General features: G+C 34.1%; 1 protein-coding gene across 1 annotated transcript in view; it reads right to left on the bottom strand.

Annotated features, from left to right (window-relative positions):
• Nucleotides 1-4,586: 4,586 nt before the first annotated feature.
• The window catches only part of LOC128158345 (reelin-like), a 49,887-nt gene continuing 35,805 nt past the window's right edge, over nt 4,587-18,668 (bottom strand). The window contains exons 34-59 of the mRNA XM_052821135.1: nt 18,128-18,327; nt 17,703-17,779; nt 17,206-17,365; nt 16,496-16,616; nt 16,117-16,337; nt 15,477-15,742; nt 14,997-15,147; nt 14,506-14,764; nt 14,235-14,376; nt 14,031-14,138; nt 13,769-13,937; nt 13,355-13,495; nt 12,483-12,660; nt 12,141-12,334; nt 11,283-11,831; nt 10,864-11,059; nt 10,193-10,368; nt 9,710-9,816; nt 9,330-9,509; nt 8,713-8,924; nt 8,088-8,329; nt 7,743-7,897; nt 7,344-7,560; nt 6,606-6,717; nt 6,034-6,212; nt 4,587-5,732 (exon numbers count right to left, since the gene is read on the bottom strand). Of these exons, the coding sequence (XP_052677095.1) occupies nt 5,684-5,732; nt 6,034-6,212; nt 6,606-6,717; nt 7,344-7,560; nt 7,743-7,897; nt 8,088-8,329; nt 8,713-8,924; nt 9,330-9,509; nt 9,710-9,816; nt 10,193-10,368; nt 10,864-11,059; nt 11,283-11,831; nt 12,141-12,334; nt 12,483-12,660; nt 13,355-13,495; nt 13,769-13,937; nt 14,031-14,138; nt 14,235-14,376; nt 14,506-14,764; nt 14,997-15,147; nt 15,477-15,742; nt 16,117-16,337; nt 16,496-16,616; nt 17,206-17,365; nt 17,703-17,779; nt 18,128-18,327 (4,761 nt within the window). The 3' untranslated portion in view covers nt 4,587-5,683. The remainder of the gene's footprint in view (nt 5,733-6,033; nt 6,213-6,605; nt 6,718-7,343; nt 7,561-7,742; nt 7,898-8,087; nt 8,330-8,712; nt 8,925-9,329; nt 9,510-9,709; nt 9,817-10,192; nt 10,369-10,863; nt 11,060-11,282; nt 11,832-12,140; nt 12,335-12,482; nt 12,661-13,354; nt 13,496-13,768; nt 13,938-14,030; nt 14,139-14,234; nt 14,377-14,505; nt 14,765-14,996; nt 15,148-15,476; nt 15,743-16,116; nt 16,338-16,495; nt 16,617-17,205; nt 17,366-17,702; nt 17,780-18,127; nt 18,328-18,668) is intronic.

The raw sequence follows: 18,668 nt of genomic DNA, 5'->3' as shown, positions 1-18,668 counted from the left end.
AAGGGTTGTTCAAACCGGAATAATCTTACATCGTTTATTTGTACCACGTGGACTTTGATTGACAGTAATTGACACATGCTGAAAACTGCAAGACCTTCGTCCAACTACAGTAATCATGGTCATCAGGTTAAAGGGACTCTCTAAACGGAACACCTCCTCCCTTACTCGAGAATTAATAAAGGGTTTACCAATTTCGGTTCATTTTATAATGAACAGACATAAATATGTTGAATAACCCCTCATAGGGCCTCATTTGCAAAAATTGTAACAACTCCCATGACACGAAAAAATACATGCTTAGAAAATAATAATAATGGTTAATTTAAAAACTTTGAACAATTTTTACCTGGGAGAAGTAGAAAAGATATATTTTTATCAACAAACATGTCCAGAAGAATCTCTGCGAGCCCTGCATGTGTTTTACTTGCACTAAATACGCATGCGTAAAAGTATAGAAGGCTTAACCCCATAACACGTTGCGATGTTAATATGTGATAGGTTATACGTAATTATTAATTTTAATGAAATAATAAGATTTATTTCACGGAGAACTTTGTAATTTTCTGACAGTGTATACATTTATGAGTAGAAGATGCGCCGTACGGTCTCTTTAAATGCCCGATATAACATCCCTATTTCCATGTTTAAGATGTTTCTCTACATACAATAAGTCCCTGGAAATGAACATAATTTCCAAATCTGCATGGTGAATATTGGATAATCAAATGTGTGCTCATCTTGTAAATCAATGTTGTTTACGCATAGTTCTATTATCAACGTAATATATTGTATAATAACTTATGTTACTCGATTGTGTAATTTACATGTACATGTATTATGAAGAATGATAATAAATGTTTTTATTTTACTTTATTAAACTGAACTGAACTTTATTTATTTTACAACGATTGATAAAAAAAAGTTCTACGACTTATATCAATATTTTCGTTGGTACGGGCTTTAGCGCAAAAAAGTCGTTGAGGTAGGAGGAAGCCGGAGGGAACGGAGAAACCACACGTGTCGAAGCGGACGATATACAGGTGGAAGCACTGTCGATCACGGGCATCGAACTCGGGTTGCAGCGGTGATAAAAGTCAGACTCAAATCATAAATCTCATTAAAAAAATTTCTTAATTAAGCTGATTCGATGAGATCGAAAAACTTAAAATAATCTTTTCTGTAATTTAAAAGTAAAAAGCAGTTTTTAATCACCAAATACCTGTAGTTGGGGTTATGCAGCCTGTGGATATATCACACGTGTCATTGCTACAGTCACAGTACCCCTGACATCTGTGTCCATATGTAGGATATGGACATTTGACTGTGCAATTCAACCCAAAGTATCCTGGCCTACATACTTAATCAAGATGAAATAATTTAATTTCCAATCTCTTTTTCAAATGATGCTTTTGTTGTAAAGTATCCATTAGATCTAACTTGAATCTTAAGATGTCAATTTTATAGATTCAACAAATTGTTTATTAAAACCAAAATTAAAAAATACACATCAACTTAAATTTAAATACAAACAGAGCTTTTAATTAGCTTCTTCTAAAGGATATCAGTATAACCTAAATTGATTAGAACCATAACCCCTCTTAAATTTTCTTTTTCCATTATCATAAATGATAAAACATGTATAAACTCATGTCATTATTGTTTATAATGACTTACGTTCACAAGCTTCGTTGTTCGGATTCCAATAGAAACCAACACAGCACCCTTTGTTGTATCTACTAATGCAAAAACATATGCTCAATTTACTATGTTAAGATTCATCAAAAGAAAATACCATGGAAAAAAACATTTAAATGATAAAATTATTTTGTTTTTTAAAGAAAAGTAATTTGAATTCATGTATTAGCAATATAGACATTCATTACAATGTATTGAACTCATTTACAGTTTTTTTGTTCATCATAGGTATCGAGGTCTTCAAAACGAATCAAAACATCTCCTTTAAGCAAATTGCATGTACATGTTGGCCTTCTCGTGATTACAATGTACTACTTAAATGGCTATTCATTTATTGCAGTCGAAAATCCCCCGGCTTTTTTAATTACGAAAATGTTCAAGCAATTTAAATACAAGATTACACGCTCTATTGCGTATTCTGTACGTGTCCTTGTCATTGATAATAAATATTTACAAATTATATTCCAAAAACAATCTTATAATAAATAGGTGTTTTCCTTCACTCCTCTGTATGCTTTATACGGCATACAACCAAATATTACCTACCCTTCACACTCTTGGCTTGTGTCGGAATGTCCTGATAAACTAATAACCAAGAAAAATGATAGCATATTACATAAATACACTGCTTTGCAATACATCGCCATTACAAACAGTTTCCTGATCTATCGAACTGAAGTGTTATTTAAATAAATATTTGTTTTATAATTTAAGCATTCTTGATTAATTATGCATTTGGATTTGTTGGACATTAACTTCCCTTTTCCTGTATAGAAAATCAGGAAACGTATGAAATAGCTTCGAGGTGATATGCAATAGAAAAGAGAAAAAATCGCTACTTTAAAAATAGCAAATATTGGTTTCTGAGACCCCTTGGGTCAAGGGGCAAAAATATATATTTTGAATTTACACAATGTTAAATACTTGTAATACAATTTTACAAATATATATATATATATATATATATATATATATATATATATATATATATATATATATATATATATATATATATCGGAACAATGTTAAGCGTAAGAGGCGGACAATTGTGGTTGCCATATCGGAAATAATTTTAACAAATGAATAGTTGCCGGAAGAATTTATTGACTTTTTTTTTAAAGAATATATGATTAATTAATTATGGACTGGGGATTACAATGAAAATCCTTAAAGTATTTTTAGCACATGAATTATATTTTTGTGAAAGCACAGGACAAAATCTTCAAGATAGAATACATTTCAATTTCTACACCTCAAACAAATCCGTCTTTACAGAAAATACAATATGCAAATGTTAAATCTGATATGAACAAAAATATGAATTGATCAAAAGGGAGTACTCTTTTTAACTGCATTGATATGTCGAAATAAATGAATGTACAAGTAACACTACAATCATTCTTAAAGGCTGCGGATATATTTACAAAAGGTAGAAAAAACAGTCACATTTTTTAAAAAGTGTGCAATCATTTTATCTTTGAGAAATGGAATTTTACTATCGCCTCGTCGCCGATGTTTCTATTGCGTTTGTAGGCACTTTTATAAATATCCTAGCCATTGTCTCAATAGTCTACGGCAGACTACTCAATAACAAGACGTTTACCTTTGTTTTCGTCTTATTTATCAGCAATTTGTTGATGTACTCTATCTGTGGACCCCTTAGCATTGCATCGTACATTTTGTCATGTGATAGAACTGATGTATTGTGTCCCTATTCTGGATTTGTGATCTTCAGTATGTCGGGGATATCGTTATGGATCTTATCAATAATCTCGATAAATCGGTACGTATTGATTTGTCATTCGAGTTATTACGACACCGTCTTCACTAAAACGAACACTAAAATAATTTTGTTGATCACTTGGCTACTCCCACCGATTGTTTATCTGTTTCCTCTCACTGCCACTTGGGGCAGTTTTATGTTTGATGAAAAGAAATGTCTTTGCACACCTCTCATCACTAATGTTGCATTTCGAACCTACAGTCTTGTTTCCACAACGCTGATTCCATTTCTACCCATTTCAATCTGTTAACTGGCCATTCTAAACAAAGTCAGAACAAGTTATAAGCGCATAACTAGTCTGCAAATAGAAAATTCGGATCGAATGAAAAACCAGAGACAACTGATTAAGACTGTTCTTGTGATGATATCAATTTTTGTATTGATAAATACGCCATTTACCATTACCGTTCTTTTGGACCTCAACCAAGAGAAAATAAGCCCATGGATACATTCTGTTTCACTCTACCTATCCGGCATTTCATACATGACCAATACTGTGATATACTCCATATTGAACATACAGATTAGGACCTCCATCGCTAGTATCATTAAACGGATCATGGGAAAATTAAAAAAAAACCAACGATATTACACGATGAACATTTTTTAATTCTAAGCTGAAAGTGTGCCTGGGTGACAATTCAGGATATACTTTCAATTCTTCAGTAGATTTCAGAAAAATTATTCATAATTTGAATCCAACAAGTTCATCATTTCAGGAGAGCAAATGCAATTTGATAATGTCAATGTTAGAATACAGCGACTGTGAGTGGAATATAAGGGTTGTTGAATGAAGGCACATAGTAGCAATTTTTTTTATTACAAAATACAATATATATCGAGGTGGGCGTACGTTGTGCAATTTCTAGAGCTCTGGCTATTCAAACAGGGTCAAAGTTTTTAAAATCTCAATTCTTTTTAAAGACAAAGATGCTTTCAATATGTAAATAAGTTCAAATAATCATTGTTGCATGTGATGTTACATTGTTAGAGATTTGTAAATATACATGTACAATATATTTCTATGTTGTATTTTACATTCCCACAGATGTATTAGAACACCTTTTTGTCTTCATTATACCAGGTAGTAACAAAAATTAAGTTCAAATGAACTAAAAGATTGCAATCCATTAAAAGCAATACTATTGACAATGTCTTTATTCAATTTGCACTTTTTCCATAAAAAAAACATATATGTACCAAATTACAATAGATATTGTCATCGAAAAACATGTCGTAATTACATCACGGATAGAAAAATCAATCATTACATATTGCTCAAACTAAAGGATGCCAACAAGTCCATCCTCAAAAAAAAATTTGGTCGGAATTGCCACCTGTAGGTTTCTAGACCAAGGAGGGTAGGAGGAGATTTTTTTTCAAACTTGAAGTTTAACAACCTAAGAATGAGTAAAAAATTTAAAAAAAAGTTCTTTTTTCCAAATAAAACTTTATCAGCGAGAGGTGTTTCATTGAGGCGAGAGGCAATCCGGAAAAAAACAATAATTTTATTTTGGCCAAAGATAGAGCTTTTTGCTCTTTTATATCTTTTCTACTATCATAACCATGGCAAGCATTTTCTTACATGCTCTTTAAAACAGTTTACACTCAAAATTCAAAACAGTTTGCAATTTTTTTTCAGTTTTTCAAATGAGTCATTTTTAAAACGTGTTTCTCAAAACAGACAAATATATTATTCAAAATACAATAACGTTACATCGAACATCTAGCTACCTATAGAACGTATGGATAAAAGCTAATGGTTGTAAAATCTTAATGGTAAATGTGAAACTATGAGTATTGTAGGTTATGAAAAAAAAGTTTTATTCCATTCTACGATTGAAACGTTTTACTTTTGAAATTGTTTGAAACATGTTTTTGTCTGAAATCATTGAATGCCTATTTTAAATTAAAAAGAAGAAAAAATGAAATGCTTAAAAATATACATGTGTATGTTCATTGTTTGGAAAATAATATTGAAAACAAGTTTCTGCCTTAATCGTGTATCGAACAATTAGATTTTTTCCATTCAATGGTAACTGTTCAGAAAATGGAGAAATAGACCTCATGTGCAGATGCACATTGTTAAGCACTGGCCATAATGCATAAAACCAATAAATAATGACGGAACAATCCTTTGAATTGATTTTGTCCTCGTCAGAAAAAACACAAAAGCAAAGAAATTGCTCATTTGAGTAGGGTCGTTTAACCATTCGATCTAGAGATGAACCTATTATTATGAGCATTGTGGTCTCTGGAAAAAATCGAAAAAAAATAATTATATTTTTTTCCCAAAATACAAAAAATCACCAATGGCTAGAATCAACAGATCTCCTTTCGAAACTTCATTATAAATGTATCTTATTAGAACAATTAGGTGTCAAATTAAAAATCGATCTATCAGTACGATGAGCGTTTTTTTTAATTAATGTTTTTAAATTATTTATGTAATATATGTATATTAATCTTTCCTTCTTTAATGTTAGTACATGTGTACTAACATCTTTTTTAATACATTCTTTTAATTTATATTTCAAAACGACCTTGACACTTACTGTATGACTTCGACCTGGTCAATGGCCCACTGGTCGTATCCTGTTTTCCGGTGGACAGGCTGCCACCACCGGAACTGAACGCCGTCCTTCTTAGCGTCGTCTGGCAGATCATAAGCTGCTCTCTTTGGCAGTAGATACTCCTCAGCATCATGGCGAGACAGCAGCTTCCATTCCGCACCCTTGATATATGATAATAATTCAATTTTTATCTTATTAAGAGACGCCTTTCTTACATGTTGATACAAATGGCAACTCTGGAGTGCGTTTTACAAAATAACTTACGAAAAGGTCGTAAATATTTTCGGTCTCATGGAATGGTCTTAAATGAACAAAAGTTATATCAAACCATTTACTTACACCTATTTTGATTTTAATCATTATATTTTACAGATATTACAATAAAACGTTGATTAGTTTGTGATTATTAAATATTCACTAATTTGGTCGTAAGTCGTAAGTTCTTTTGTAAAATGCAGCCCAGATTTTCAAGAAGTTCTTGTGGAGATCAAAATAAAAACACTAGTCCAGAATGAAATCATTATGTGTAGATCATATGACAGGTATATACTTACTTTATTGATTGTATACTGAAGTAAAACACCACTATAGGAACCATTACTTGATAGGATGTTACAGGTAGATGTTTGGTCATGACAACCGATTTGTAACACAAACATAAGTTTTCTGCAAAATGAAATGCATATTAAGTTTAAAAATACATATCCAAATAATCTTAATGAGATCATTCACAATTCTGTGATGTCTTGAACTTAATTTATTTACACATTTACAGTCCTATAGTCTGTCCCGAGATTTTGCACCCACCACTTTTTGCATGATATTTCGATAATAATAAATACCTTTGTGCTCAAACTATGCTCATTCATTAATTTGAAAAATGTCCAGATTTTCTGTTTTGAAACGCCCCTCTATGGCATCAGTTTTCAATACCATCCCAAAATAGAAAGTCTACGGGGATTTTGCACTACATCAGCCATTAATAAGCCCGGATGATAACGTTGAAAAATTGCGCGAGGTGTCCCGAGTACTTCCGAATGGAGAAAAGATGTAAGCATTTCCCATTATAAGTTTCCGTAAGAAATTTGTTTTCGTTCCTGTGAAATTTTATGAGAGAAAAGCGGTAATTTGTAAAAGATATCTTGGATATTTTCCATTTCATTGATTTCAACTGTACTTCTTACACAGGTATGTGTATTTTTATTAAAAATCATCAAAAAGTGATGGAAGCAATAACTTGGGACAGACTATAGAGATTATAAGAGAAGTATAATTTATCATAGTCTTTTTACTTGGCGTTTCGTAGATCCATCTCTACTGTTCGTGCCTCGCGATGACCACAACCATTAAAGTACAAAGTCTTCCCATGGGCAAATGGACGCAGAGCTCCACAACCAAACCCTATTCCACCTCCTGATACCGACTCCCAATAAAATGAGAAAATCCCGCCCTCAAACGAATCGTACATTGTTCTTATCAAACTTCCAGGCTGAGGTAGACACTTTTTGCCTACAAATACAGTAAAAAAAGGTTTTCATTGTAGTGATTATTGCATATAAGAATATTATTCGTAATACAGCACAAACTAGTATTAATCGTATGTACTCCAAAATTGTACGTAATGATAATGAATTTGTTTCATTGCATATGTCAAAATGCATTGTAAACATTTTGAAAGTCTTGATAACTACCAAAGTATCCACGTTCACAGAAACATTTTCCATTCAAACAAGTTCCTCGCGAGTGGCATAATTCAGGGCAGGATTCTCCGACATAGATGTCGTCCAGCGCCCACGATACACCAACTCTCGACTGTGTATCTTGTATCCATCGAAACCGAGTTGTGCTAAAATAGATCAACGAAAGTTTCAAACATAAGGGTAACCGCTTCCTTAAAAGAATATAAATGTGATTAATTCTTGTAACCCTTATACGTAACCAACAAATTTCAAATGCTACATTACACCCAGGACCATCCACTTTCTTCTCTGAAATACACAGAGACAATAATAATGACAAACGCACAGAAACTCTACCTAGAGAATGTCTTCTCTGTCAGTGGTATTGTGACTAGTGTCCATGTGGGGTGGGTGTGGTGGGTGAAGATGGAGGGGGAGTGATAGTGACGTGGTTGACACTCTGACAGGTAGGCGTGGTCTGGAAGACACAGTGGACGAACAAGGTCCCAGCGGTCACTTCCCGGGTCTTTGTTGTATTCAAGATATACAGGGGCATAATCTGCGCAATTGTCTGCAACACCGCTACAACCAACTGCAATCTGTAAGCGTAAGTGCTCTTATTGCATGTCTCCATTTTCTTATAAATAGTTATCAATGTTGTATTAAAATATTTTGATTACAATTTTTCAAACAGTGATATACCATTTTACTAGTACGTTGCTGTATATTTGCAAACCAGTATATTTTGAATTGTATTCATAATAATACTTTTTGATTTATCCTTTTTATCCCAAGTTTTCACAATGAACTTTTTATAATTTTTTTTTTTAATCTAGAAAAAAGTGATGAAAATAAAATGTTTATTTCTACCTTCTATTATTAACATTGTTCATAAAAAATGTTGTTTATAACAAAAATGTTCTTATTTAAATTGAATTAAAAATGTGTAATGTAACCGACCAAATGCTGATTGATATTTCACCTTAAACTGAAGCATAAATCCTTCTTGCACTATAAGTTGACCTGTGGTAAAACTCCTGTTTCCTTTGCCCTCTTCCCACACAATGGAGCTATCACCTTTTGTACAAACGTTGTCTTTTATTTCTCCATAGGGATTGAACTCCCATGGGGCATCACTCTGTATTGAATCATCAAAGGACACCTGCATGTGGCTTGGATTAATTTCATTTCCACCTATCAAATATATACGGTATTTACGTAAAGTAATGTTATCAAAATGTTATTGCTTTCGGTACCTTTTTCATCCAATTTCGGGACTAGGGATATTTTAATTGATGTGTGGTATCAAAATGTTCATAATCAAATACAATCATTTATATATACGCCAGCATATTTGAACACCTGCATCTAAACATACTGTGGAATCATTACAATTCGCGGTGGCTCAATTTTTGTGGTATAATTTCGTGGGTAGCCCTCTCCCATGAAATCAAAAAAATGTAAAAGAGTAAGTTTTTATGTTGAAACTGAAAACCGGCCCACCCACATTATTACATTCCCACAAATAAGCAAAAAAAAACAAGAATCCACGAAAATTTTCCCCAACATAATTAAATAATTCAACATATATACACTGACCTATCAGAACGTTGTCTATAGCCCACTGAGGACCTGTCTGGGCCCATTTTTTGTTCAGAGGTTGCCACCATCTTAGTCTGGTGTTCTTTGTTCTAGCAGACTGAGGCAGCAAAACGTACTCTTGTCTCGGACGTTTGTACGTGGTGAAATCCATAACATGCAGATCTTCCCAGGTAATGCCTATAAGTTATAAATTCTGTAGTAGTTTTGAGAAACAACGATTTACATAACATATAAAGAGCTTTACAAAATTTATCCTTCAACGTTCTTTCATTTTGACATTTAATTTTATAAAATTTTAAAAATATATGTATTAAACATTCAAAATTACAAATTTAGGTACTATTTCTTAACAAATAAAAAAGGAATGAATTCATTACCACCGTTGTTGCTGTACTGGAGAATAACGCTGTGTTCTGGAGATCGGGGTGTGAAACAGGTCGGGTCAACATCTACACCACCAAGAGATCCTATAAACTGTACAAATCTGAAAAAAGACATTGATTTTAAATAATATAAGCCATCTATATTTTGTTTTAAAAAAAAGATGCTGTGTGATTTTTTGTATAACGATTGGTATCTATCTCATTTATCAGGCAAGGATGTCCTATACATATAATCCCGTTTTATTGGTAAATTTTCAATGATTTATCTTTCTTTAGCATTTTAGTTCAAAATATCCTCATGTCATTCCAAATACGATGGCAATAAACAAAATGTCACGTCAATGCATTTACAAAATAATAACCTTCGGATTACGGTAAAAATCCGATAAATGAGTTTTCAGATCAATGTTAAAAGTATCTGTGAAAGACCAATTGCAGAAATTGCATTTTTAAATTGGCTAGCTATAGCATTCTTACCGCGTATTTCTCAAGTCAAGATCGATAGTGACAAGCTGTCTGTAGTTGGATCCAGTGAACACTGCTGCTGATCCCTCTGCTAGATTCTCACAAGGTTTGCCAAGTTCACCACCTTCTACCAGTGACCACTTAGTTTTGTCAAACGAGCTGCTTTCGAAATTGTCTTTTAAGTACGTCTAAAATAAACAAGTTTATATGGGTTTAAAGTGACCTTTACGATAGTTATAGATTAATAGAGTTATAATTCTAGAATGTGTGTCTTTCTATATCACTATCCTTGGTATAACAAAGAAAAATATTAAAATAGTGCATATTGTGTGAAAAACTTTGTTCCAGGACTGATTATCTGTGGTTTCATTCATATTCCTTATCGCATTAAAGTTCGTGGATTAAGTAAAAATCATTGCATCAAGGATACGCAAGTTATTGACATGTGGTACATGTACATGCACCATCATTACAAAAACAGTATTCATTTCGCTATTGCACTTTCATAAACATATTTTTTTTATCAATTCAACAAAGGAATCTTTGAAATTGGTATTCGATAAATATTGATGAAACTACAGTTATATGTTTCATGCCTTACATCTACTTTAGGACCTGATATAAATGTTGCCATGCATTAAAATAGTTTCATATACAAAGAGCTTTGAAGATAATGTACTTACAGGATTAGGGAATCGATCATACAGGCAATCTGGGCCTGAGTATCCTCGATCACATGTACAGACCGGATATCTACAGCTACCGTGGCCGTTACAGTGTTCGCTGCAGGCCTTGCCCACATAGATTTCCCGTATCCCCCATTCATGGGAAGGTCCCGTATTGCCGTCTGCCTTCTGGGTCCATCTGAATCTCGTCGCGCTGAAGGAATGAAATTTGTCCTTATATACATGTACATTATATCTAATTAATGTTACTAAATCATACGTATGCATGTTATACAAACTCGTATATTCCGATGTCTTTGAATGTATTTACGAATGAAAAAGAAGGCAATCGATTAAAGCGATTCATAAAAGTTTCCATGGCCCCCCCCCCAAAAAAAAATTTTTTTTTGAGGGGGGGGGGACCTCAGGAGACTGACTTTGATACTGGTAATCCAGATAAGGTATGAGAAAATCTCCTCCACATCCCCATTGGTTCACTATGGTATACGCTTCCCATATGCAGTCCTCCATTACACTCGGGATCTTTTGGAAGACACTGAGGTGAAAGATGAGACCACGTGACCCCATTATCTGTGGAGTATTCCACGTGTACTGGCGGGCTGGACTTGTTAAACGTCTGCCCACACCCAACGTTGAGTTCATATTCTAGAACAAAATCGTTCTCAATGCCAACTTCTCTGGTTTCTAAGACCGAGTTCTCTTTCGTTTGAGTTGTTCCATGGGCAATATGAGCCTCGTTACAGTATGTTGAATCTCCGGCAATATTATCATCCCTCATCCAGCTCTGATAATCAAGTGGTCCACTAAAATCTGACGTGAATTCTGCTGGGTTGCTGTCTTCTCCACCGATACGAACGTTGTCTATGGACCAGTCACCCATGGGATGTCCGCCGTGTAGCGGCTGCCACCACCGAAGTCTAACGCCATTGCCTTTTGCTTTTTCTGGGAGTTTTAAACTCAGAAATCTGCAGAGACATAGGATATGCTCAAAATAAGATATCAAACCTTCTTTTAACATCAAATTAAGGAGACTGGATGGTCAACAAGTTCAACTTTCAGTTTACAAATTTTAAATAGTTTAAATATGATTTTTTAAGCTATTAACTATTATCTAGAAAAGTAAAGTTACATATATTTTTAGCTTTTAAATTTGAATATTATCCTATATCGTTATACAGAGCTCTTCTTTTAAAGGAAATCGCTACAGTCTATAGAAATGGTCTTGGCCATCCAGCCCTCTTAATGCATACAAGTTCTTGGTTCTGTTGACCTACTTGGGTGTTCTGTATAGTGTGTAGTATAGTTCTGTGATAGGCATCCACGTTATACCGCCGTCTGTGGAATAATCAACGAGAACTCCCTGGTTCCGTGTCACGGGACCAGCCGTGCAACCAAAAAGAAACACGAACTGAACGTAGACTGCGTGACGGAGATCGAGATCACGCGAGATCAAAATGCGACTACATCCCTAAAAATGGTAAAATATAGTTTTAATGCAAGAGCGATAGAATTATCGATTTTTTGGGAGAGGTGATTTTTCTTATTTTTTTTTCACAGGATGGTGACACTACATATTATATGAAGTATATTTGCAAAAAGGCTGACGAGTAACGTACCCCGGAAAAGTGCAAAGCATTACCAGCAGCCATTACTTTACATGGAGGCAAGGTTTGTGCTCCAACAACTTTCAACCATTGCGATCCGTTTATATCCGGGTCGAACGAGTCATAGAGATATGTAGGTAAGGATGATACAGGCTCACTACAGTTAAGTCCCTGCCATCCATCGTCACATCTGAAACCGGATGTGTTACATTGCGTAAGATATACCATTCAAAAAATATATCATCATATTTTAAACACAACAGTCAATCGTTGAAACAAAATTTTACACAATTTCATTTGTAATTTTGTCGACTGATATCTGATATAAATTAAATCTTCCTTAATTTGTTTTTCATCATTATTATATGATCATGCGTATATCTATATGGTAATTTTATCAACTGATACATGATTTTAAGAAAATCTTTCTGAATTTAAATTTTCTTCATTATTTATTACAAATATATTATTTATATAATATTCAAAGTCTAATGTAGCAAAGTTTAAGGTACAATATGTTCATAGTTAATTTGATTGAAATAAACAGAATTACGAAATTAAATTTTTAAAAACGATCGTTATAAAAATCTTATCCGTAAGCAGTTACTGTCGATTCCTATTTAAACACGAGGAATTAATATCCGCGTAAAATCGCGAAAAGTACATCCCGCGGATTTTATAATCTCGGTTTTTATATTTTGGACAAATGCAAACTACATGACACTATGATAAAAAAAAATTCGGCATTTACGATTTTATGTTTTTGCGATTTGGTGGAAAACGACTGAATCCCAGAATTAGGTACTCCCGTAAAATGAGGAATCTAGAATAAAAGCAATTTGTAAAAATATAATCTGACTAACGAGTTCATACGCTCTACTTACATACAGCCACCCTCCGTACATTTGCCATGACCATTACACTTCAGGGGACAGCCTTTACCAATATACAACCTAGACACCGCCCAGTTCTGTTTCTTCCCGTACCCTGTTGGTTGTATCCATCTAAACCGGATAGCTTTACCTCTGGGAGGAAAGAAAATACAACACAAATTTTTCATATTTTCCTTACCTAAATACTGTACAATCAATAATTTTCGTGATGTTTTAATGCTCAGTGAATTCATGGTCACCACTTTCCCACGAATTAACATCCCATTCAAATTACTATCTTTAATTGTTGCAAAACAAATAAATAATGTACTTGCTAAAGAATCTTTAAAGAATTGTCAATTCACGAAAAGTGGCTCCATTGAATTTAAATGATATCAAGGTATAATGTGCTTTTACTAATTGTACCTTGAGTAATAAGGTAGGGGTATTGTGACTCTGTGCCATCCAGTATGGACATCAGATACAAGAGTTGTTCCAGGATTAAATCGTCCACAGTCCACATCCGATGGCAGACAGGGTTTTTGAAGTAGTTCCCACGTGTTACCGAAATCTCGCGAGAACTCGATGCCAATATCTGATCAAAAGTGATACAATTTAAGACAGCTTTTGTCATTCTATAACTGTAAATTCTTAGTTAACGTGCTGAAATACTTGAAAAAAAACTTACTGTAACATTCACGGTTCGAAACACAACCCATTGCAACTTGAAACTGTAGAAAGGATTCTTCGTCTACGGTGACGTCACCAGACATTGCATACCGTATACCAGTATCACCTTCAAAAATAAAATATAACAGCTTAGATACAATAATTAACAGTAACACTTATTTATGTTGAACCTTTTACTATTTGCACATCAATGACATGTTACCATTGAAATGTATGGCCTTCTGTGGTGAATTGCAAACAGGTTCAATAGTGGCGCCTGGATACACAAGCCAGCTTGTTTCTTTAGGTAGATAAAAATCGTCTCCTAGTGGTGTGACACCGTTCATATCTCCACCAATAAAAACCTATTCAAGAGTGCATTAAGCTCAATCAAAAACTTTTTTATCCAAAACCAATGAGATGAGCCTATTTTATTATATTAGTTTCAAGCATAAATCCATTGCATGGTATTTTTGAAATAAAGAATGAGTTACCTGATCTATAGCCCACTCCTCTGGAAATGTTCCATTAACAGACGGTTGCCACCACCTCACTCTTGTTGAGTTGGTTCTCGCCTCGGGAGGAACGTGCAGGGCGTAATATTTTGGAACGTTACTGTATTTGTTGAAGTCAAACTGTTCTATCGAGTTCCAGTTGACACCTGCATTTGTACTGTACTGTAGATAGACCGGAAATGACGAGGTGTCGGGTGAGTGCCGCCCACAACCAAGGCGGATAAAGAACTGTATGATGCTGAATAACATTAAAATAATTTTTTTTAAAATTGAAAATCTTTAAAAAGAGTCAAGTAGCAGGTAGTGAATGTAAAATTAAAATCATGCTACAGATGAATGTAAAAGTTATTTGTTTTACTTCTAAATAGCGAGGACAACAGAAAAAAGATTAATGGTTTGTGTGAAAGCAACACACTATTTTAAGAAAAATTGTTAATTTCTATTTGCCCTACTTTATGGATATTGCTCACCTAACAGTACTTAAATCTAAGTCTGTACTGACAAGCATCCTCTCCCCATTGTGTTTGAAATGAAGTGCATCCCCTGATATAAGCTTCCCGCACTCGTTCGATATTTCTCCGCCACTCTGCATCCACCACTTAGTCTCGTTAACGTCATTTTCTTCAAACATACACATTTGTATTATAATGCATTATTTTTCAAAAGATAGAGCACAATCTTAATAAAAATACAAACAGAACATTTTGTTGTTAAAAGGATCGTGATACTTTTTAATTCTTAATTAAATGCAGTTATTCAGTATCACTTTTTTACGAATTTTATTGAGCATTCTAATCTGATGATTTATGAAATATAAATCAGAGTTATAGATTGCATTTGAAGATTCTTTTTTATTTTTATGTTAATTTTTTTTTCAACCTGAAAAAAAAATCAAAATTGGCAAAAAATACCACTTGCAGATAAAACTCAGCTTTTCAGTTTCTTCTCACCTGTAATCAATTGTCCACGTACTGGTGACTGACCATCAGCTGACCTCTCAAAATCGTCTGAAAGATGTGTCGGCAGCGGAATAGAAGTAACGCAGCTATCGCCATGGCGATTTTGATCACATGTGCACATCATAGTATTTGAGCATGCGCCATGACCTTGGCAGTAATCCATACAGGCCATTCCTATAAATACATTATCTATGGCCCACTCAGGGGCGTAATGGTCCTCTGCAATAAAACCTTGGTACCATCGAAACCGTAGAGATCTACAATCAGAAAAATCTGATAATACTGTATACAGGGAAATATTCGCCTCCGTTTTATTTTCGCCCAGTTCGCCATCCTTGGTGTCAGTTGGCGAACTTTAGGCTGGTAAAATTCCAAAATTTCTAAGTATATTTCGTTTACACACTACTGAGTCTGGGAGAATTCAAGGCGAAACGAAACTGCTTGCAAGTTTAGAAGGGCGAACATTACAAGAAGCGAAAATAGCCCTATATACTGTGATACAGTATCAAAATTTCAACTCGGCATGAACAAAATTTGGTTTTTGATATTACAAGTATATATGAATAAATAAACTTTTATTCAACGTGAAGCAATAGTCGAAAAACGTTATTTTTAAAACCATTACACATACCCACAGATGTAAACATTATCCAGAGGCACAAGGACCCGTCTCCAGTACTTGGAGGTTCCCCCATAATACACAGTGGTAGGGGTGTCGACATCAAAGCACCAAGCCGAGGACGTCAAGGCGCAGTTAGACACCAGCGCGTGCCAAGTTTTCCCACCATTTGGAGAGTATTCAACCCTGACCGGATAATCCTCTGTGGGGTCAGACTCACAACCCACATTTATCTAACGAAACATACCCATTTATTAATATAAAAAGTAAAATCCTTTAAAAATTACTTACAATGCCATGATAACGAATTGTATGATTATACGCATAATAAAAATTACTGCGAATGAATATAATAAGATTTTAATAATAAAAATGATGATTAATTACTCACATCAAACTGTAGTTCTGACATGGGCCCCACACTCAGGTCTTTTGTCTCCACATATCTCTCTCCCCGACTTCCGGTGTTTCCGAAAACTAGAGCGGAGTGTCCGGAGTTTGTGGTATCCTGTCTGACCAACGCGAGACATCAATAAGACGTTTAGCTTAATATACATATACAACACAACTTTGCAAAAATTTAGGGCAAAGTTAAATATAGTGAAGACCAATTAATAACAACAAATAACGATTTCTTAAATAAAAGAGTCTTAAATTATTGAATTTACACAAAAACAAAACATGTACATGCATCTAAAGACTACAACACAAAATATGATCAATATTTCAGATTTTAGTCCATTATGGTGTCCGAAAAAAGGACCAATTCAACATCGGAAATCGTACCGTCACACAACTTGCCAACTCGCTGTCACAATTTTTGTGTTAGCGCGATGACATGATGTCTAAACTTGCGTGCCATGCAAAGATGTGTTCGTGTAATTGTTTTTGTGTAATTCTAATGTTGCTTGCTTTGCAGAGTGATGTGGTGCAATGGTGTGTTGTTTGAAGTTGGGTTAGAGTAATGAAGTGCTATGCAAAGCAAGACTTAAAAGCAGTGTTTCCAACGCGTTGTCAAGCTTATGCAAATGGTTCTATACGGATACTATAGAAAACAAAACCATAGTTCTTTATCTAATTTATACAGGAACGACCCCTCACCTTACTTTGTGTTCACAATAGTTCTTAACTTTTCCTTCATTGATGAAAAGCCAGGAGTCGGACATCGTCTGAGAGTCGAAATCATCCGACATCATGCTCGGACTCGCTGGCATCTTGCCAATATAAAAGTTGTCAACAGACCACGTAGACTTCATATCACCTTATTAAAGTATAGTTAAATCTTCAATATAGCTTCGAAAAGAGATTAATATGCGTTTATAAATATGATATATAATAAAAGACCTTTTATTTGATAGCTTACAAGTCATATTAAATATATGGTTTACAATACATGCATACATATACAAAGGTTGGTTATTTTCAACCCATCGAAAGTGGGTTGGTTTTTTAAAGTTTACTTCGATCTATATTGTTTAACTACATCATCGTCAACAAGGGTAAACGAGGAAATCACACTTTTGTAAAGGTATAATCTTTAGTGTATACAGTTAGATACTGTCTTACATGTAACAAAGGGATAAATAAAATTAACACACCTTGATTCTCCGGTTGCCAAAATCGAAATCTGACAGCTGCAGATTTTGCGCTGTCTGGTAAGTCTAGACTGAAAAATCTGTATACAAAAATCGCAGAGTGTGTTCAATGTACATATATGTACATGTATATGTGCAAAATCATCGGAGTTCATTAACAAACTTTCTAGGTAACATGATTATACATATATAATTAGGGGAAATATCTATTAAATACATGTTTGCAAAGTAATAAAAAAAAAATGAATACACTGATCCAGTGTTATGTATGATTATGTTTACAATATTTTTTATCCACTTTAGTATGCGTTTCGTTTTATCCTAAAGAAAAAATATTTATTTTTTTCGTATATTTTCGTATATATACAAAAGCTGAAGAAAAAACCCTCAGAATCAGTGACATGTTCTTTTCATTAAACGATACAAACCTAACTTTGGAGGTGTCTGAGTAATGGATCTCTTTGATGAGGTTCCAGATGATACCACCGTTCGTAGAATATTGAAACAACACGCTCTGGGCCCTCGGCCAGTCTGTGTCTTTATCGTTACACCCATACTTGAAGTAGAACTCCACGCCTGTCAACATCTGAGTGTCAATATCGTCACTCACAACCATTCGGAGATGGTTCTACACAGAAATGAAATTCATTACACCTTCTAGTATACACACAAAACCAACTGATTTACTTTCAGCTATGAACATGGCATTAAAACAAATATATTATATGTGTGTTTATAGAAATTTCAAACTGTTTTCTTTACAAGTGAAAGTTCCCTATACAACAGAGTCAATATAATTCGGGGTAACATTACATCCGTGAATACATTTGGGACCCTCTCTGTTAATGTCAAAGGAATTCAGATAAATCTATAAAGTTTCATCTCATGATCAAAATCCAGTATTTACCAGTTCTTTTAAGATTCTACAATATTGTAATTCAAAACTTAAATTAAAAAATAAAACCCCAT

This window comes from Crassostrea angulata, chromosome 8 (assembly GCF_025612915.1).
Source record: "Crassostrea angulata isolate pt1a10 chromosome 8, ASM2561291v2, whole genome shotgun sequence".
In the NCBI taxonomy this organism is placed as follows: Eukaryota; Metazoa; Mollusca; class Bivalvia; order Ostreida; family Ostreidae; genus Magallana; species Magallana angulata.
The sequence above is the reverse complement of the archived record's forward strand: the minus strand, read 5'-3'. Positions and strand labels throughout refer to the sequence as shown.